General features: G+C 41.9%; 1 protein-coding gene across 1 annotated transcript in view; it reads right to left on the reverse strand.

Moving 5' to 3' along the window:
• Window positions 1-21,929, reverse strand: part of RTN1 (reticulon 1) — a 598,175-nt gene that overhangs the window by 28,423 nt on the left and 547,823 nt on the right. The window contains exon 4 of the mRNA XM_085626098.1: window positions 20,533-20,740. Within this exon, the coding sequence (XP_085482224.1) occupies window positions 20,533-20,740 (208 nt within the window). The remainder of the gene's footprint in view (window positions 1-20,532; window positions 20,741-21,929) is intronic.

The raw sequence follows: 21,929 nt of genomic DNA on the forward strand, positions 1-21,929 counted from the left end.
GATTATTGATTATTGATTGATGTTGGTATATGTACTAATACTATATGTTGGAGTCATCATGTTGAGTTATATGTAGTGCTTCTGGAACTTGGGAGCTAGTAGCAGTTCCGTAGTAGGGCAGAGGGAAGTATATGCTGCTCTCGGGAAAGACGGGATTGTAGGAAAACGTGTGACAATTGAAGTTGCGCGTCACATTGTCTGGGTTCGGAATTAGTGACATTGTTGTATGTTACTATTAGATATATTTCTGGTATATAAGGAGTGTGTATGGTAGCGAAGGTTATCTGTGAAACTCTGGTCTTAAGTCCCAGGGATCCGTAAGGTTCACCGTTAAAGCTTATCGCGGGAGAAGTAATAGGTATTCTCTGAGCTTGTTTGAGGAACTGGGCAGAGGTAAGCTGCTTGGTTGACGTGTGTTATAATTCTGTAGTGGGACAGATTGTTCGCTGTTCTCGGGAAGCAGGATTCTGTGTGTATGTACTATATTTTCTTGTATGAATGTGCGTGAATGCATATACATTTAGTTGATTGTAAGACTCTTTGGACAAGTCCTAGAGGAAACAGTTAAGGGATGTATGAAAGTCGTTGATTCTTGTGAAATAGACTTTCTTTACTATTCTGTGGTTAGCGAAGCAGACAATGGAGATGTTTATATGTTGTAACTAATAGATTTTGTAGAAATTTTGACACGAAGTCTACTGAGAGATTTTGTAAAGGAGGGGTAGACGAGTGACAGGAGACAGGAGACAGGCGACTGCAGCGACTGCTGACGTCAAACAGACCGCGCTCTGATTGGATAGTGGATCAGAATAGTGCTCGCGCTGGGATTGGTGTGTTGGTGTGAGCCGCGCAAGGATTGGAAGAGCTATTCTAGTGACGTAGACGCTCCAGGATTGGTGCGTTAGTGTGAGTCGCGCTGTTATTGGTTGGAAATTCGTATTGTATATTTATAATACGGAAGGGATTAGAAAGTTTTGGTAAACGCTAAAATGTATTACCAAGAAGAGAAAAAGAAGAAGACATTCTTTGGAAAAATCAAAAAGTGGTTTGATAAGGATAAAGATGTTAAGACAAGAGAGGGTGAATTGTTACCTCCAGCGAAAACACCTGCATCCTTTATGGCTGCAAGATATGGGTATCATACCTGTATATGGTTGGAGAACTGGGTTAGGTATACCAAAGAGGATGGTGTTCTAGCATTTCCAGAACATGGTTCATTTAATCTGGCCGTGTTGAGAAATTTACGGGAAAAGATGTTATGTCTTGACCCAAAACCAAGGCCGACACAGTTTGAGGCTTTAGTGGAATGGGACGAGGAAGTACATGAGCGAGAAAAGCAGAGGTCTGGAGGACATTACAGGTATATGTTCGGGAGGAGACATGATCGTGAAACTCATCATGATCGAATGAAAAGATGGCGAGATGCTAGTATGTCAGAGGGATTATATCCTATGAGAACAGTTGAAGGGGGAGCAGAAAGGGTTCCTGAGTCAGAAGTGAGAAGATATGGAGTTAATGAATATGAGGATGAGGTCTTGAATGACATGATTTACAAGAGACCACCTCCATATAGACCAGAACCAGACGAGAGTACACCAATTGTTTCTCCGATAAGAGATACAGTGAGTATCATTGAGACAGAAAATGTGACACCTGAGTTAAGAAGTGGTAATCCTTTCAGGGAGAGAGGGAATCGAGGTGGTAACGGGAATACAAGAGAATTAGCCAGAACTACATCAGAGTTAACTGAAAAGATTAGGGAGTTAACAAAGAATCTGGAAGCTGTTACGGTACCTGTAACTATAGGTCCGATAATGCCTGTGTTTGATAACCAAAGGACAGGTGAAAATGGTTTGGTGATTCCACATGTTGGGAATAAGTTAACAAGTTCAGCTGGTCCCTCAGGAGATTCAGGAAGAAGGACGGAGAGTAGTGATCTGAGACAATCCAGACATGACACATGTAGTGAAGGACTGGATGCTAGTGAAGCTAGTTGTTCAGGGATGCCGATTTTAGAACCGCAAAAGAAAGTGGTTCCAGTGAGAAAAACTACTGAAATTACAGCTGAAGATTTGAATGATTGGATGAAAGTTCTTCAGAAGAGGGATAAAGATTCACAAGTAGTTGATATGGCTAGGTTACGTGTGGAATTAGAAGAGCTTGTTGCAGGGACAGTTCCAACAGAAATTCTTAAAAATCATCATGAAGGTGAGTTATTGTTTATGTGTAAAAACATCACTTGGAGAGCGAGAAATACACATGACAGGTTAAGAGCAATAGCGAATGATCAGGGAGTTGACATTGATAAGGTGAAAGCTTTGCAAAAAACTTACAGGATGGATTTTACAGACAAGGACATTGAAAATTTGAATGGTACTGGTAGAACAGGACAGATTAAAGAAATGGTCGCATTATTGCGAAGATGGGGAGATGTAGAAAAATGGAAGGATAGGTGGTACAAGAAAAGAGAAGAATCTGGAGATAAGACTTATTCAGCATTTCCTGTGAGAGAAAAGGAGAAACCAGTGGATAATTATCCTATGAGAGAAATACCTGGAGGAGGATATGTACATGTTCCATGGACCAGACAGGATATTTTATCATTTACGAATGATTTCCCTCGATTGAGAGAAAAGCCCGTCGAGTGGTATAGGCAGGTAGATAGGTTTGTGAAATTGTCAAAAGTGCTGTGGATTGACCTGAATAGTCTGTTTGATATAATTGTTCCAGCAGACTTGTGGACTGAGTGTAAAATAGTTGTGAGTTGGCCTACTGAGGAATATCCAAGAGATCCGAGAACAGGAGCACCAGATCCAGAGGTAATGAGAAAGTATGAACAGGTGATGGTATACCTGAAGAGTAAAGTACCTGCAAAAGAGACAGATTGGGTTAAAATAGATCGAACGCAACAGGAAGCAAAAGAATCAGTTCATGCTTTTTACGAGAGGCTGATACTGGCTTTTAAACAATTCAGTGGAGATGAACACTTGGGTGACAAAGATTTGAGTCATTTTGTATACAGATTTGTATATGGCCTGAGACCTGAGATTAGTGAGAGAATTCGTGAGCACACAGTGGATTGGCAGAGTAAGAAAATAGATGAGATTCTGAGACATGCAAAATATTTCAGTGATGAAATTGAAGCAAAACAGAGAAAGCTGAAAGAGAAAGCAATGTGGGCACAAGTGAAAGTTGCGGAAAGACAGGAAGCACAGTTGGTGGAACAGGCGAATAGTGCAGGAAATAATGCAGGGAATAGACCTAGATATGCAGGAAAAGGAAAGGGGAATCTTGAGGAAGCTAAAAAAAAGTTCCCATGTCACAACTGTGGCCAACTGGGACATTGGAGATCTGAATGTACCAATCCACCATTAGTGAATAATGAGGGAAAATCCTTAAATCAACAGGTGCAGAACGAAGGAAATAATCAACAGCAGCAACAACAGAAAGTTGTGAAACAGCAGAGTCAAGAGCCAAAACCGCCCTTGCCGCAGAATAGAGGGTCACAAAAGTATAATCAGGATTCAGGATTCTACAATGATGAACAGGTAAACAAACCAAGGCGTTCTAACCAGGTACAACAGTACTTGTTAAAGAATGAAGGGAGTGAGTCTGAGGGTGATTATTGACGGTGCCGAAGGGAGGAGGAAGAGTGCATACTTGGTGCAACTCTAGAAATAGACCAGGCAGGACCATTTGTAGATGGGAAAATAAATGAGGAAAGTGTTACTTTTTTGGTAGACACAGGTGCGACAAGATCAACTGTCAGGTCAACAGATATTAGAAATCTTCCTCTCTCGGATGAAGCAATCCAAGTAGTTGGTGTAGCCAATACACAAATCAGGACACGTCTTACTGAACCAGTAAGAGTACAGATAGGGAAATTTTCAGACATGCACAGATTTATCGTCTGTGACACTAGTCCAGTGAACCTGTTAGGTAGGGACCTATTATGTAAAATGAACTGCACAATTTTTTGTACACCGGATGGAATAGCCTTTGAGACACCAGATGAGGATGTTTTGTACCGAAATAATTGAAGGAATAACTCCTATAATTGAGAAAATGATTCAGCAGGGAGTTCTGAGAGAACTACTGAGTAGTCCGTGTAATTCACCGATAATGGGGTTGAAAAAGCCAAATGGGAAATTTAGGATCGTACAGGATTTGAGAAAAGTTAACCAAATTGTGGTGGCATGTTGTCCTATCGTGCCAAATCCATCAGTGATTTTGTATCAGATTCCACATGATGCTGAGTGGTATACAGTGATTGATTTGTGTCATGCTTTCTTTTCAATTCCATTGCATCATGACAGCCAGCCGATTTTTGCATTTAGATTTGGCCAGCGTATTTTTGCATGGTGTCGTATCCCACAGGGGTATACGGAGAGTCCTTCGATATTCAATCAGTTATTGAAAAAATCATTGGAGAGCTTGATCATGCCTGAAAACTCAGTACTAGTGCAATATATTGATGACCTACTTGTGGCATCAAAAACACGTGAAGCTTGTGAAGTAGATACCATAGCTTTACTGAATCATCTGGCGGATGAAGGGTTAAAGGTATCTCCAGCCAAATTGCAATTCTGCAAGAAAGAAGTGCATTATCTTGGACACAATATTGAAAAAGGTCTGAGAAAGGTGACTGATGACAGGATCAAAATCATCAGGGGAATGAAAGCCCCAAAGACCCAGAGGGAAGTGAGAATGTTCCTGGGTATGGTGGGTTATTGTCGTCAGTGGATAATTAATTTTTCTCTGATAGCAAAGCCACTGATTAAACTGACAAAAAGTGAGATGACAGACCCATTAGAACTAGATGGAGAACAAATGGCAGCATTTGAAGAGCTCAAAAGTAGAATGTGTGAGGCTCCAGCTTTGGGTATGCCTGACTATGAGAAGGAGTTTGAATTGTACTGTAGTGAGAGAAATGGATGTGCACTTTCAGTGTTAATTCAGAAACATGGACAGCTGAGGAGGCCTATTGCGTACTTCTCATCGACACTTGACCCTGTAGCTGTAGGTTTACCAGGTTGTTTGAAATTTGTGGCTGCAACATGCAGAAGCCTGGAACAGAGTGAGGGAATCATAATGGGATATCCTGTAAGGGTATTCGTACCTCATAATGTGGCAATTCTTTTGACAAGAAGCAGAACCCAGTACATGTCACATAGTCGGCTGACTAAATATGAGAAAGTGATTCTGGGAGCATCAAATGTGACTCTTGAGAGATGTGTGAATGTGAATCCAGCGACATTGTTGCCAGATATTGAAAATGTGGGTGTGAAAACAGAAGATGATCACAATTGTTTGGATGTGCTTGATTATTGTACAAAACCGAGACCGGACATAAGGGATCTTCCCTTGCATGAGAGTGATCATGTGTTGTTTGTGGATGGATCATGCCTGAGGAATGATGAGGGTGTGCTGTGTGCAGCATATGCAGTGTGCAAGGTTTCAGAGGTTATGGAAGCATCACCATTGAAAGGAGTGAAATCTGCGCAAGTTGCTGAATTGGTGGCGTTAACAAAAGCTTGTGAAATTGGGAAAGATTTGAGAACGACTGTGATGACTGATAGTCAGTATGGATTTGGAGTTGTGCATGATTTTGGCCAACTTTGGCTACAAAGAGGTTTCTTGACGTCGAGTGGGACTCCAATAAAGAATGCTGAAATGATTGGGAAATTACTTGAGGCGATACAGTTGCCTAAAGAATTAGCAGTTGTGAAGTGTGCTGCTCATGGACAAGGAGATGATTTTGTGACAGTTGGAAATCGTTATGCCAATGACATTGCGCAATATTGCGCGAAAAACAATCAGTCCATTAATCGGGAACGAGAAGGTGAAATGTCTTTTTGTTCTGTGATGTTTACTAATGTCTTAGAGACATGGGATGAAGTGAAACAGTTGCAGGATGAGGCAGGAAAGGAAGAGAAGAAAGACTGGATTAAGGCAGGTTGTGCCCCAAGAGAAACAGATCATGTTTGGGTCTATAGGGATGGCAGACCAGTAATGCCGAACTCCATTTTGTCGTCAATGGCAAGAATGTATCATGGCCAGGGACATTTGGGGAGGGATGCGATGATCAGGTCGTTTAAGCAGACCTGGTACAATGCAAAGTTCAGGACAATTGCAGAGAGCATCTGTCAGAGATGTTTGATTTGCCAGCAATTTAACACTGGGAAAAAGACAGTGGTGAGTCTAGGAACAATAGGCAGAGAAGGAGGTCCTTTTACAAGAATGCAGATTGATTTCATTGAAATGCCCCAAGTGAACAGACTGAGGTATGTTCTAGTGGTAGTCTGTTTGTTTTCAAGATGGGTGGAGGCCTATCCGACTAGGAGAAATGATGGAATAACAGTGGCAAAGTTACTGTTAAGAGAATTGATTCCTAGGTACGGGTTTCCAGTAACGATTGAGTCTGATAGAGGTGGACACTTCTATAATGAACTCATGAGTTTGATTTGTGAAGCATTAAGCATACAGCAGAAGCTACATTGTGCATACCGACCAGAGGCTTCTGGTGTGGTTGAGCAGATTAATGGCACAATCAAGAACAGGATTGGTAAGATGTGTTTAGCCACTGGCATGAAATGGCCCGATGTCTTGCCTCTAGTGCTAATGACTATCAGATCTACTCCAGATAGAACTACTGGTTTAAGTCCGCACGAGATAATCATGGGACGTGCAATGCGACATGCATATGTACCTGTCAATAAGTTGATGACAATAACTGATGACATGATTTTGGATTACTGTAAAGGCCTGGCTGACGCAGTTCATTCTGTGTTTCACCAGGTTGGAGAAGAAGCTACCACACTTGAGAAGAAGCAAGCTCATGATCTGAGTCCAGGGGACTGGGTGAGGATTAAGGTGCACAGAAGAAGAAATTGCTTGGTTCCAAGGTGGGGAAGGCCGAGACAAGTCATTCTAACTACGACAACTGCAGTAAAGTGTGCTGGAGTGAAAAACTGGGTACATGCGAGTCATACTCTGAGAGTTCCAAACCCAAAGGATGGGACTGGTAAGGAGTATTTTGAAGAGTCAGATTCCAGTGATGATGAAGATACAGAACCAGTGAGAAAAGAAGCAGAAAAGGCTTCAAGAGAACCATTGAGAGTCTCAGAAAGGAGATCAGATTCTGTGAAAGAGCCTGGAGTTCTGAAAAGCAGTGAAGAAAAAAGAAAAGAAAAGAGCAATTCCACAGAGATTACTCCTGAATCAGAAGAGGAGGAGATTGAAGAACCACTTGAGATTACACCTGAAGAAGCAGGGTCAGAAGAAGATAGAGAGGGACAGATTGCGGAAGACCCCCGAGGAGGTGTAGGGAATATTCTTGACAAGCTAGGTGAAGGGACAAGTAGACAGCAAGAAGATTGCGTGTCAGAGACCCGAGGAGGGACAGAAATAGGGAAGTCTCAAACAGCGGTGAAAAAGAATGTGGAGCGAAAGAAAGCTGCTGAAGAACAAGAGGCATTTGAAACAGAATCGGATGAAAGTGAGAATGAGAAATCAGAGGGTCGAGTTCTGAGAAAGAGAACTTGGATTGGAGAGAGAAATAATACAGAAACAAGACCGAAAAAGGTTGTGAGAGGAGATCTTTGGCCTAACAACAGAATAAAGAGGCTAAGATATAGACTGATACGAGCAAATACCTCGAAAGCTGAACAAGTGAATGAGGTGTCGAGTCAAAATCCAGCAAGAGGTGCAAAGAGAAAGGTGTCAAAAGAACCAGAAGAGATCAAGAGAATAAGAAAACCTAACCAGAAGTATAGGTCGCCGGAATGGACGTACGTGGCACTGTCTGAAGGTGAAGAGGCAGAAAGTCAAGGAAATCCAGAGGAGACCGTACGAGAAGTGGTTGAGGAAGATACTGGAGAAATCCTGAAAGTAATCTTGACTGACATTGATGAAAAGTCGGATACTGAGGATATCGTTGAAGATCTAATACAATTTGATGTTGAAGAAAATGAAGTAAAGAGTGATGAGTATCCAAATTGAGTGAACAAAAGAAATCACTTGGAGAAAGTGAAAAGAAGAGAACCTGAAAATTAGTTGTTTGAAGTAACTTAGAGTTCTAGAAACTCAAGTAGTGGAGTAGTAGAGGCTAAGTCAAAAGACACGGTCAAAGTAGTAAAATGGCTAACACAGAGAATAATCAAAGTAGATGTGCCTTTTTAAGAAGATGGTGTAGAATGTGCTGCTGCTGTACTGGATTATTAATGCTACTATGAGGTGTTTTAGCTTTATTAGTTACCTTTAGAGTTACATTAGACACTTTAGGAATACACACTGAGAATGTGACTTTTGCAGAGAAGAGTTCACAAAAAGTAGTTCCGACTAGAATTAGTAATACTTACGTACATAAAGATAGGTCAATTAATGATTTTTCTAGTAATGTTTTTTCAAAGTTGTTGTACGAATATGTGAAAACAATGGAAGTTAGGGATTGCTACGTTTGTATGCAATTACCTGCATCCGTTTCAGAGGGTGTTACTTATCACCATTTACCAGCTACGTATGGAATTTCTTGTAGTATATTAAGTAGTGTTTTTTATTTGTTAGGGAAAATAGATTATAAGATGTCTAACAAAGATAGTATTTTTGGGCACTTGCCAATGAACAAAGAGCTGAATCCAGCTAAAGAAGCTAACATTTTTGGTGAGATTTTTATTGAAAAAGAAGAATTAACATTAGATTACATTTTTAAGAACAATTTAACTTGCAGTCTGAAAGAAGAGGAGAAAGCTTTCCTAAATATGGTGGAGGAAAGGAGATTGAGCATGCATGAGAAAGCAGGAAAATATAAAGTGAGTGAGACAATTTGGGACATTGAGATGGGAAAAGAATTGAGAAATGGGGCTAGTCCAACTTTAGCTCTAGATGCACCACAGAAGGGTAAGCTGTGCATTACAAGAAGGAAATCCCAATATGATACATACTTTGTTGGGACTAGTGAATGTCATGATACATACTTCATTGCAACGGGATGGGGTTTTAGAGGTGGAGAAGATAAAATTTTTCCAGGAGTGTATTATGTTTGTGGGAACAAGGCTTATTACAAGTTGCCTGACCATTGGTATGGCACATGTTATGTGGGCCTGGTCTTTCCAAAGATCTTTCATATAGATAGAATAGAAGATGTAGAACATATTAATTTACTAATGCGTTTTAAGAGAGAAACTTGGTCTGAAATAGTGGGTGATATATTTGGAGCTTTAATTCCAGCAGTGGGAATTTCTTTAAATGCTCATGGGATTCGGAAACTGTCAACAGTGGTGGATCGCTTATCGACAAATACCGCTGGAGGGTTTCTTTTGGTGAATACGGAATTGATTGCCGTACGTGCCATGTCTATGCAAAATCGACTTGCCCTTGATATTCTATTGGCCAAGGAGGGTGGAGTCTGTGGAATGCTGAAAGTTCAACATTGTTGCACTTACATTCCAGACGAAAGCAAAGACCTGAAGGTCTATATCAAAAATATTACTGATTTGCATGAAGAATTAGTACCACTTGAAGCTGAAAATATCTGGACTAAATTAGCAAATAAGGTGATAGCTGTTAAGAGTTTTATTGCAAAAATAGGTAGTACTATTATAGGTAAGATATTGTTTCCTTTAACTTGTATAATTGTTGCTTTATTGATACTTAGATTGGTGTGTTTGTGTTGTAAAAACAGGGGAGGGAAAAAGAAATTAATTAAAAGAAATAATGAAAAGAGAAATAAAAGGCTGAAAAGAGAACCACAAGAAATTGAATTAGAAGAATTGAGGGAGAGTGTCTACTTAGAAACAAAGAGGGATGATGAAAGAGTGACTGGTGTGTAGTGTTGTGTAAGGAGAAAAAGACATTTCCGATTTCTCCTAAAATGGGACTAAATTTGGGACTAAATTTTCACTAAATTTTTTTTTTTTGGGTTATTTGGTGATAAAATCACCAAAGGGGGGATTGCTAGAGCAGAATTTTCTGTTTGAAAATTAATCGGGTTTTAAGCTCTGGCTTGTCTATTTGTCATAATTTAATCTATTAATTATTAATTATTTGTTTTGTGTGAGTGTTTTATACTGATCAACATGTGTGTTTTAACAAGAGAGAATTACACGTGGGAACGCGTATGTGTGCTAACTAATAATAACGTGCATGTTTACATGTTTAAATGTTGCTGAGTGCTGTTTATTTTAAAGCACGAAATGCTTTCGAATTAATGCTTTTCTGTGTTGCAAGAGGCTAGATAATTACAGACACATAAGGGTATTAGTGGGGTTAACACTGTTTAATCACTATGCTGTGGTAACGTTGTTTTTGTCTCTTTCAATTAAGATGGTCTGTTGTGGCCTATTGTGGCCTAACCAAATATGGCCGCCGTTTGCAGCCTAGTTTCGAGTGAGAGTTTGTGATGGAAAAGGCCTTGCTGAATATGGATGCGAGTCATCTGTCCACAGTCCTTGCCTGGTTAAAACTTTCCGTGAGGACAGCAGCAGATCTGGGCAAGTCTCCAGATGCATTGAGACAGCCTTGGCAGCCTTGGAAAACAAAGGAGCTTTAAAGAAAGACTCTGAACTCTGAGCTCACCAGAGGAAATGTGTGGAAGTTGAGAAGATACATTTATTATTTAGTTCCTGTTCTGTCTTTTTATTTTTGTGATTTTTTCTGAGCGGAGATTTTTCCAAATGTAGCGATGCTACATCCTTTCCTTCTCGCTTTGCTCGGAGGTTTAGCGGACGCAATGAATACTTTTTGTTTCTTTCCTTTGTTCGAAATGCTATAAAAATTGTTAGCCTAGAGAGGGTTTTTGCCACTTCGCCACTTTGCCATTTTCTTCCCAAACCTGCGTTGGTGAGGATCTACGCTGTGAGGACGGCGACTCGAGAGACTTTTACTGAGAGACCTGTCCTGACCCATTCTGACATTTAGCTAGAATAGGTAACTATGAGAATGATGATTTATTCTGATTTACTTTCTTTGACTAATTTTAGATAAAGTACCATACTTTTGAATACGGTGTTGGTTATTATTTCTTGTCAATTATTGAGTACTCTATTTTGATTATTGTTGTATAGATTGTTTAGATTATGTTTCCGGACAGTCACAATAACCAGGTCTTATCGACCTCGATATAGATGTGGGGTGTTTAGGAGTTTTCTTTCCACAGGTTCAGTGCTGGTAGAGTATTTGAGCGTATGTTAGTGAAATGGGCCCTAGTGTGTGATGAGTGTATGTGCGTGTAACTGTGAAATTACTCTATCCGTGGAAGTAAGGATATTATATACACCCTGATCTCTATCAGCTCCACATCAACAAATCAACTTCAGGCGAATCGCTTGGCATTGAAAGCCTTTCTTACTTTGATCAGGGGGAGACTGGTGCAGCTGTTCATGGGCAACACCACCCCGGTCAAGAGGCCATACATCTCTGAACATGGCTGGAATGTCAGGGCATTTCTCAACACCTAGCGGGCTCTCTGAAAGCCAGAATGGACAAACTCAGCCGAAGATGCCTAGTGAATCATGAATGGAATCTCCATCCGGAGGTAGTGCAAGGTCTCTTTCAGCAGTGAGGAGAGCCTTGGTTAGATCTGTTCGCCACCGCTGTTAATATCCAGTGTCATCAGTTTTGCGCGCTGGAGTTTCCAAGGCGACTCTCGCTCGGAGGTGCTTTTCACCTTGAGTGGAGCTCCGGCGTCCTGTTCGCCTTTCCACCAATACCACTCGTGCCCAGAGTTCTCAAGAAGGTCAGGAACGACCGAGCTCAAGTCATTCTTGTGGCTCCAGAGTGGCCACAGAGTCTGGTATCCCGAGCTGTTGAGCATGACCATTGGCCCTTCAGTCAGGCTGCCTCTTCGAGAGAATCTTCTGTCGCAGCAGCAGGGGAGAGTTCTACCCTTGAACCTGCATGGAGATTGAGCGGCTACAGTTGACAGCTTTTGACCTTTCTCTCGAAGTCTGTGATGCTATTCTAGTAGCAAGGCGTCCCTCCACCAAGTCGCTATACATCTGCTCTTGGGATAAGTTTGTGTCATGGTGTGCTTCCCACAAAGTTGACCTCCTTTCTACACCTTTATTCAAGGATCTTTAGTTTGCTTTTTCTTTGGCCCAGCAGGGCTCTGCCATTTTTGAGGTTGTTGGACCAATCTTGCCTCAGTGGGACCTCAACATTGTCCTTACCTTTCTACTGTGTGCACCATTTGAGCCTCTGCACAATTGCCCTCTTAGGCTATTGACCATCACGCCAGGTGGGCCAGCAAATTACAGGAACTCTCGGTGTACCCTACTTATACCACCTTCTACCCAGACAAACTAGTTCTCCGGACACATGCTTCCTTCCTTCCAAAGCTTGTGACTCCATTCTATGTAGGCCAGAGCATCACCCTGCCTACCTTTTTTGCTCTGCCTCATTCTGCCAAAGCGGAGGAGAGACTCTATTGTCTGGACCAAAAAAGTGAGTTGTTGTTCTAGCTTGACCACACAATAGAGTTATGGTTGGACGATCAACTCTTTGTGGGCTAGGTAGGAGTTAAAAAAGGGAAGGCCTTGCTGAAATGGACCATCTCGAGATGTATAGTTCTCTGCAGATTTGCTAAGCATTGGCCAAGATGCAACCCCCAGAGGGCTTGTGGGCTCACACCAACAGAGACAAGGCTGTGACCACTGTGTTATTATGCAGCGTCCCTGTCTTGGACATCTGTTAGGCAGCAACATGGGCATCCCTGCACATGTTCACCAAGCACTACTGACTAGATAGTCTGGTCCAGCATGACGGACAATTCACTCTTCTGGTCCTGCAGGACTTTCTGGTTTAATTGGCTTTGCAGACCGATCTCAGGGAAAATTTTGCTTAGGTATCTATTCTAAGGTAAGGAATCTGTGGCTAGAAGTCTCCATCAGATGGACACATTACTTAACTTTGATAAAGCCTTATCGGGTAGAGACTCTATCTAGCCGCAGATTCCTTATTGATCTTCCATCCACCCCACTCTGCAAACCGATTACAGTGTAAGGTGCACCCTTCTCAGGGCCTTAGCTTGTCACACTAGTGGTCAGTGCTCATCATGGCTCCACGCTCCTGGTGTGGAAAGTCACAAAAGTAACTGATGTAAGCTAACCTGGGTGGCACCTATATAGGTACCACGCACTTCACTTCCAGGGTGGACAACACTGATGCACAGTAGAACAATGCTACCTATGGGCATGCAGGGGTACTGCTAAGAAATCTTCTGGATCCAGTATCACACCTGGGGAATATTCTTTGGTAAGGAATCTGCAGCTAGATAGAGTTTGTAACAGGCATTTCCCGAAGGTAGGTAACTTGTTTAATGAAATAATGCCAAAGTGTGCTAGCTCGTGATCTTGTTTTTAAATTATACCCACAAATGGGGGGCCAAGCTGAGTCAGGTTTTAGATGGCGACTGAAACCTGATAGTTCTAGAATTTGGCATCATTAACAAGCAGTCTGCTGAGCTTAGACCTACCTCAGACCTGCCTAAACATAGTCATGTGCAGTGGTGTGGCTAGGATAAAAGTTGAAACATTAGCAAACCCTTTACCTTGGGCCTGCAAGTGGCAGGACAGTGGTGAACAAGACAACTTTGTGAGGCCTGTGAAGGTACTTGGTGCAACTTGGAGGATTTATTTACTTGAGTTTTATATAGCGCTGGCTAGACCCGGAGATATCAGAGCGCTTTACATGAGGAGAGTTACATAGGTTACAAGTTACACATTGTTACAGAAGGTATGTCAATTACAAGTTACATCCGTTGGTTCAAGGCGTGTGGAGGGTAAAGGGGGTAATGTAAAAGGGCGACAGGGAGGGAAATTAAGCGGAGAATTGGCACAAGGAAAAACTGAGCAAGTAGGGGGAGAGAGATTCAGGGGAGAGAGGATCTTTGAGACACAAAGCCGAATCAGAGATCAGAAGCCCAGATGAGAAGTGCAACTGTGAGTGAAAAATTCCTTCAAAAGGGCATCATTGGCAAATTTCAGTACGGCCTTTCCAAACCAAGCAGAGAACTGGAGATACCTTTGAGGATAGCCAGGCCAAGCAAGGGCAGAGGATTGTGGAATGAAGGGATGCACAGAGGGAGGCAGAAGTTTAAAACCTACACTTTCCTACAGCTGAGGAAGGAGCCAGTCAGTTAGGGGAAGAAAGGTTAGGTTAGGTATTTCCTTGATTGCTTTCTTGAGCATACCAGGTCATCACTGAATCCACTGGTGATGGCCATCATTATACATAGGTACTGCCAACCAAGGCAAGTGCTTTGGATAAAAGCTGAAGGTGCAGCCATCACAGAGTGGTGAGGAGACAGACACACACTTTTTTAACTGATTGGTGCTCGCTTACAGGAAGAAGGGGCTTTGGCAGCTTAATATATTAGCATATACAGAGAAGGTTGATAGCAAGTGTTATTACTCAAGATCATCTATGTTCCTCTGAGGCCCTCAGAACACACCAATCCTTAATGAACTGCAGGTTCCCACGTTAAAGCTGATCCAAAAGAAAGAACATCATTAAAATAGCAGGACTCACATAGACCAAGACCAAGCGGACTGGATTCAAAGACTGACATGTCTCCACAAGTGATATAAATAAACAAATGCAGCAACAATACAAGGGCCGGCAGTCTTTATCAAACAAGGAAATGTCAGATCGGTAGAGATAGGACAAGTTCATGGAACCTCACTACCACAAAAATGTTCAATCTAAGGTTGAGGATGGCAGTGCACATATCCTTCATATAGATGACTGTGTACGTAGTGAAGTATCACTTGTGGGTTATAGCAAAGAGATTGAATGAGATGAATTCACAGATTTTGCAGATGTAAGGTAACCTACAGTCACAAAGAATGTGATCTTCCTAAATGGAATCACCCACATCAATCAGCTCATGGACAGGCAGGGTACCTACCCCAGAGTGACAAAGAAAACATAATCAGATTAGAATGTTACATCCTCTGTCGATCAGTGGTTGAATAATCCTTTCCAATGCCACAGTGGTGTTGGGTGTAATGGGCAGAGGATGTGGTGTAACTGCCAAAGCTGTTGACTTTGGAAGTGGGGAACCATGTTTGACTCAACATCCTGTGATTCTGTGCAAATGACTTAACCACGCCATGCGTACAAAAATATTAATATGTCCTTGAGTAATGTAACTGCTGCTCATGTAAAGTGCTCCAATTCTGTTGGGTCGAGTTTGTGCTGTATAAAAAAACTGCAAGAAAAAATATATAAATCAGAGCAATTAAATCCCCACATGACCATATGGAATGCACAAGCAATCTACAAATCCTAAGAGTATGTGGTGGCCAGAAAAAAAGATGACAACCTTAATAATCTTAAGTCAGTAGTCTCTCCTTAAACCTTGAGTATCTAAAGTGTGAATGGGCCCAGCCACTCTGGGTCCATGAACAAAATCAGGAACGTAAAGGGAGACCCCATCTGAGATGCAATCTTTCCATTCAACATCTTAATCTGGGCATCGATCTGGAGCCACTATGCCAGTGGCTCAATGAAATAGCGAAGAGGACGGCCATCAACTGGCATATTTCAGCTCCCTATGATCCTAGCTGACAGATCCGTATAGAGGAGTTGTATGTATGCAATATACTGGGGCCCATAATTAAGCTGCTGAAGGAAGGTGAATAGGTAATCCCACCACACTGAGCAGAATGCCTTCTTGATGTCTACCAGCAAGACCACTGCAAGATCATCTAGTCTGTCTGCCAAGGTCAGAGCATTAGCCAATTGTCGTATGTTGTGCCTTGTTGGTTGACGGACCAGTGAGGGGATCACTTCGGAAAGTTGAGCTGCCACGGCTTTTGCTATAACCTTGACCTCAATATTCAGAAGGGAAATGGTGCATTAGGAAGAGCAGAGCTCCCGCGGATGCCCAAGCTTTGGAATCGCTACTATTTCAGGCACCAATCTATTTTCTCTCACCTATCAAAAATCATCCTCCAGCAAGTCCATGAGTTTATTAGCATAAAGTTAAAGAACTCAACCAGGAATCCGATGGGACTCAACGTCTTTCCCAACAGCAAATGGCCCAAGGCCTCTGAGAGTTTGGTGCCTGTAAGGTCACCCTCCAAGGTTAGCTAGTCTGCTGAGTGGGAGATCTGGCATGTTAGTGGTTTTGACTCGTAAGCAGTCTGTGCACACTGACACCTAATCATAACAAGAAAAAATACCAAATCTAGTGTATACTAAATGCTTCAGGACAGTGATCTGGCCATGTGAGACTTATAATATGATATGTGTCACCAACATCTGAAGAAGAGTTTGGCAGAGATTCATTGAGTTGTTTGAATGCTGCATGAGGTGTTAAACACCATGGATGGGTGCAGATATGTATGATGGCATATCCCATACTCTAGGCGAATGCTAAGAATAGTTACTTGTGTAGACCGTGGAGAACTACACAGGCCACTGACTTTGCGGACAAAATGGCAGATGTCTGGTTACATTTTATTTGAGGCTGTGGAAAAGAACAGCCTCCATTTGGCATTCGGAACCATGGATTGAAATGTGTGTAGGATTATTAAAAGGGAACAGGCTCAGGCAGACGTTTGTCTTGGAACAATAAATACCTTTCTGTTGAGCTAATGCTGTGCTGTATGAAAGGACTCATGCATTCTCTTTGTTGTTGCTGTTGCTATGTGTGAAGTAGAGCCATGGCAACGGTATTCTGATTCAAGACCTAAGGTACCTTTATTGCTAAAGGCCAGTTCAGAGAATTTACCAGCTGATGGAGGATATTCTGTTTCATTGTGTATTAGGTTTAAGGTGATTTCTTCAAAACCTACAGGTTTTCTTCTCTCTGAGTTTATGCACATCATGGGTGTAGTATGTATGATGGTGCAGTACAAATGAATAAACATGGGTTGTTGTCACTGAAGGAAGCTCACTCGAGTAAAATCTGAGCATGAACATTGTCTCGAATAGTCTGCCCACCATTAACAGTACCTGGCACAGGGGCTGCTGGGCTGTTAGACCTATATCGTCTCTGAGAGCAAGACAAAAAAGGACATCTATAAGCCACATTTCACGGCTGCTAAAGGATGTGACACCTTCACTTCTAGTTGAAATCAATTGGACTGCATGGACAACCTGTGACAGATTGGTATAAAAAATGCTTCACTCTCGCAACTAGCAATGTAAGTACCATGAAATGCATTCGATTTCTTGTCAATCATACACCTCTTGCGGAGGATCACTGTTAGCAGCAAAGACAAGCAAAATGTTAAAGGTTATATCTAAAAATGTCATAGCTGGAAAAAACTGAAGTTCAAACATGGTACAAAGAAAACCAAAACAGTAGTAATGATATTAGCCTTCACTTCTAAGTAATTTGCATTAACGCTGAATTTGGAGATTGCCCTGTGCTAATTCTCCCGATCACCCTTATCTCCCACAGTCTATCCTTAGGAAAGCTCTGAAGGGGAAGGGATATTACTTTAAGGGTCTTCAGCTTTTTACAAGACTTTCACTTGCTCCTCCTCAGCTGTACACTGTGGTCCCGATCATTTTTAGGATTCGCCTGCACAGCGCTTGCGTTGTGCTTGAGGAATCTATTGTTTTTAATATAAACTTAAAAGGGACTTACATCCCGCCTCCTCTAGCCTATTTTCCTGCATTTACCAATGCTCGTTCTTTGTATGCTTCTATTATCAGTTTTACGCCACCAAAATACTGTTCACATCTGCTTTGGTGGAGCTATATTGTCATAAAGTTCATATTTAATCAACAATTTATCACCCGGAGAGATTACTTGATTTGCATAGAATCACAGGACGTTGTGCGGTGTCGCTGGGACACGAACGGGATCCCCCGCTCTCGAGTCAGCAGCTCTGGATAACGCACCACATCCTCTCCACTCCCATGTTATCTGTCAGGGAGCTCTTTCCTTCTACCAGATGATGAGCAATGAAAACAGCTCTTTATTCATTACATAGGCGAAACTGATGAATTACCAATGCTTGTTAATCTTGGCAGTTTTAACTGTCTGTAAAACGACTCGTAACCAATACCCAGAAAGTGGGCTTTCTGTCAGCCCCCTTTGACGGTTTACTGATTTGGGCCAGGCTCATTCCGCCAATGCTTTGAGACAGTTTCAATTAAATTTTGGATCACCTCAGAGGATAATTTCTAACTCCCCATGGAGCTATTTGATATTAAGTGTGTTTGTGCGCATAAGAAGTGTTTTCATTGCAATGCATGAGGTGCATTGTTTCCAGATTAAAATTAAATTCTTGCTATTTTAATCTGTCACCGTGCCATATTTGGTAGAACCTTGTTCTTCAAATAATAGCTGTTACCTTCAATCTACTGCTCCTGTTAGTGTTGTCCACTAAAGAGTTATGTGTCTGAGAATTAGCAGTTTCTTTTTTGGTCTTCAGAAAAATTAGTTTCTAGGTCCATAAACTAGAACAGGACCTAATATTTTTTGATCTTCTTCCTTATTGTGCCATGCGGGATGCATTGATCTACCTTCCAACTATTTTATGTGGAGATCGACAACTATGCTCCTGCTTGTATGTAGGCATTTTTCTCTTTGAACCTCTGGTTTAATCAGCTCATGTGAACTAAGCAAAATACGGTCGGGGTGTGTGCAAAAAAAACATACTTTCAGGTTCAATGCTGCAAAAACTGAAAATTGTTTATCTTGTTATGTTGATGGTAGAGGAGGTCACTCAGGGAAATAACATCTTACCTTTAATCAGGGACAGGATTCCTTTATACCACCATTATCAAAATTAGGTAGATCTAGCAATTCAGAAAATAAATGTGGCAAAGACTGAACTTTTCAATCGATTTAGGCATTTCCTTCCCAAATTCATGTAAAAGGTGTCCTCTTGAGAGCCATGAGCAATGTCCTGCCAAGTGGTGAATAGACTGTTAAATTTTTCTTGTCTAGTGCCTCGTAAACTGAAAGAATTACTGGTGTCACATTACAGAATCAATTGCAACACAGTGGCAGCTTGCATGTACAGAGGGAGGTGAGGCGGGTGGCACAAAAAAATTATAAAATAAATAAAATACACCTACCTTACTGTGCGACACAACGTCCTCGATCGGTCTTTTTTCTTCGAGGCAGGCTCCAAAGCAGGACCCAGCCAACTCCCTAACCAATCCTGGTACTGCTCTCACCAGCATGAGAGAAACACCAGATTGGAGGGAGACGTCTCTCTCAGTGCTCTGAAAAGGATTGGAGGCCTGCACTTTCTCTAACCCAGCTGTCTTTGCTGAGTTAGAGAGGTTTAAAATATGCATGTCTGGCTGGCCATCGCAAGACGGCCGGCCAAAGAGACATGCGCATTTTAAACTTAAGCGCACAGCTCCCAGCCGCCAGTCAGCAGCAATGGCCTGCCCCATCCTGACACTCAGTTCAGGACAGGTCGGTTGCTAAAAATGGTAATAAATAAACTTTATTACCATTTTATTTTTCAACTCTGGCCTGGGGCTTTTCTTTGTGGGGCAATGCTCCTTCGCTTAAATGGTGCAGCCACCCCTGATACAACACACTGAACATATCAAGCCATATGGACAATAGCAAAGTACAATAGAAAGACGTACATTTTGTGCCCTTTGCACCTTTAATAATGAGTGGTGGCCATCTGAAAAAGGACTGCCTTTGAGAAAAATCATCTTTTTGTCATTTTCCAGTGGCTATTTCAAGTTTTATTCTCTGAGAAAGAAGCTACTATAGTGAATGAGAGGAACTTTAGCAAGACTATTTCAGAGATTAGATATGTCCATGTGAAAGGCTTAAAAATTGAATGGTTGAGTGTTGGATAAGTGTTAAGCATTGAATAAACACAACTACAGAAATGTCTAATGCAGGGGTGGGACTTTAAGAAAGCCTAATGCAGGGCATGTAATAGACCTCAAAACAACTAATACAAAGAATGCTAGAAACAATATTAAAGTCCAATACATGGAATGGATTACATTTAGCGAACAAATTGGTTACTGGGAATGGGACCTTGGGAAAGTCTCATAGAGGAAATTAATTGGATTTTGGAAAATTCCACATCCGGTGTAACAAATTGGACTGTGAAATATCCTTGCACATTATAAAGTTTGAGTTTCTGTCAATACAATAGAATGGAAAATGCATTACTCTTGTGACAGAAACATTAATAAACAATGGGGCACATATATTGACAGCCACCCAGAAAGGTATATATGCTCAAAAGGTTTGCGGACACGTTTTTTGAGTGCCATTGAGCAAATTGGGAACATGTCCCAGGGTAAGATTAAAAACTGGGACTACACCAGATAATGTCACAATTGAGTAACGAGAGCATAAAAGAACAATCTAAGAGAAGGTATTATCCAATAATGCACAATGCACCTGGCACAAGAAAAAGAAGTATTGTATTGTATTGTAATTGCATTTATATAGCACTTACTACCTCTGACGGGGCGTCAAAGCACTTTTTCTGCGAGTAGCACGCAACTCCAGAACCCATACAGGATTAGTGTTGAGTTAGTATAGAGAAATATGAAAGTGATTTGAATGGTGGAAGTACTCACTTAAAGGGATGCCCCTCGTCGGTCTTCTGCACCGCCTGGAGCACTGACTTGTAGATTCTGAAGCTGATGGTGGCCGAGAGAGCAGCGAGGGCCAGGTATGCAATGACACTGACGACGCTGAACTGGGTCAAGGAGAAGAGCATTAGGAGGACACTTCCAAACACGATGCCAGTCTGCTTTATGTCGCGCCAGTACAGCAGGTCAATGGCTGTGGACAGAAACACACTTTTTCAATGCCCAGAATGCAGCAAAGAGACATTACATATTTATCAAGGCGTTTTATCTGAAGTAGATACAGAAGGCATTCTGCTTCCAAATCTAAAGACACTGTTAGCCAAATCAGAATATTTCCAAATCAGAACTTTATCAGGCTGCCAGGGAGTGTTCAATGAGCATATGTTGTACTGTCTCATTAGAATAGTTCTGCTTCTTAAAATGCTACACAAACAATCACTTGATCCAGTTGCTGAAATTCAAATTAGGGCTACTAATGTGCAAAGTCTTAAACCTTTTCATGATAAAATGCAAAACTGGCTTATTTTCGGAATGCACGGCCTGCTACTTGTGTCTTACGAACATTTTAAATTGCTTTTTTGTCAGAAACAGATTACTCCAAATCAATTGACAAATTGCATCCATTGTAACATGCTTTACAACACCTCCTTTAGCCTTCAGTAGGTGTGCAAACTAGGTGCAGAGTTCTTGGCCCCACACACAAGGCCTGTTCGGGTAGAGACACAAGGTACCTGAAAAACAGCATCCACCTTTAAGCCCAATAAAATCTTTGGCCCCAGGATGGTTTCCTCGATTTCACCTTGCTGCGCTGCACTGCATGGCAGGGAAAGGGAATGAATGCCCAGTATATAAGGCAATATGGCACATTCATGCCTTTTCCTCTGTGCAGGCACCCTATTGGCAGCCTAGCGCCAACGCAGGCACACTTGCACCATGGTGCAAGGGTGCCTGCGTTGTATGAAGAATTGTTTCTGTGCAGGAAGGAGCACCTTCCTCCACAAAAACAATCCTGCGAGGCATATTCTTCCATGTGTGCTGCAAAATGCAGCGCACATAGAAAGAGAAAGTAACGAGGAGAAATACGCATATTTCTCCTTGTCACGCCTCTCCGGGGAAGATGTAGCTTTTTGGCACAGTCCCAGGTTTACCAGTTCTGGTAAATCTGGGAAGGCATCAAAAATCATGGGAGTTGCGTAGGAACATCCACGCAGTGCCCATGGAACAATTTCCCAGGGCAGAGTAAGGCAACACAGTGATTTGCGCTGCGTTACCTAGCTCCAGATTTATGGGGCCACTCACGGCCACGCAAAGTGGCCTTGCACGGCTTCATAAATCTGACTTACGGTTGCCTGGTGCAAGAGTGATGCAAGCGACCTCGTAAA

The sequence above is a fragment of the Triturus cristatus genome, chromosome 9 (genome assembly GCF_964204655.1).
Source record: "Triturus cristatus chromosome 9, aTriCri1.1, whole genome shotgun sequence".
NCBI lineage: Eukaryota > Metazoa > Chordata > Amphibia > Caudata > Salamandridae > Triturus > Triturus cristatus.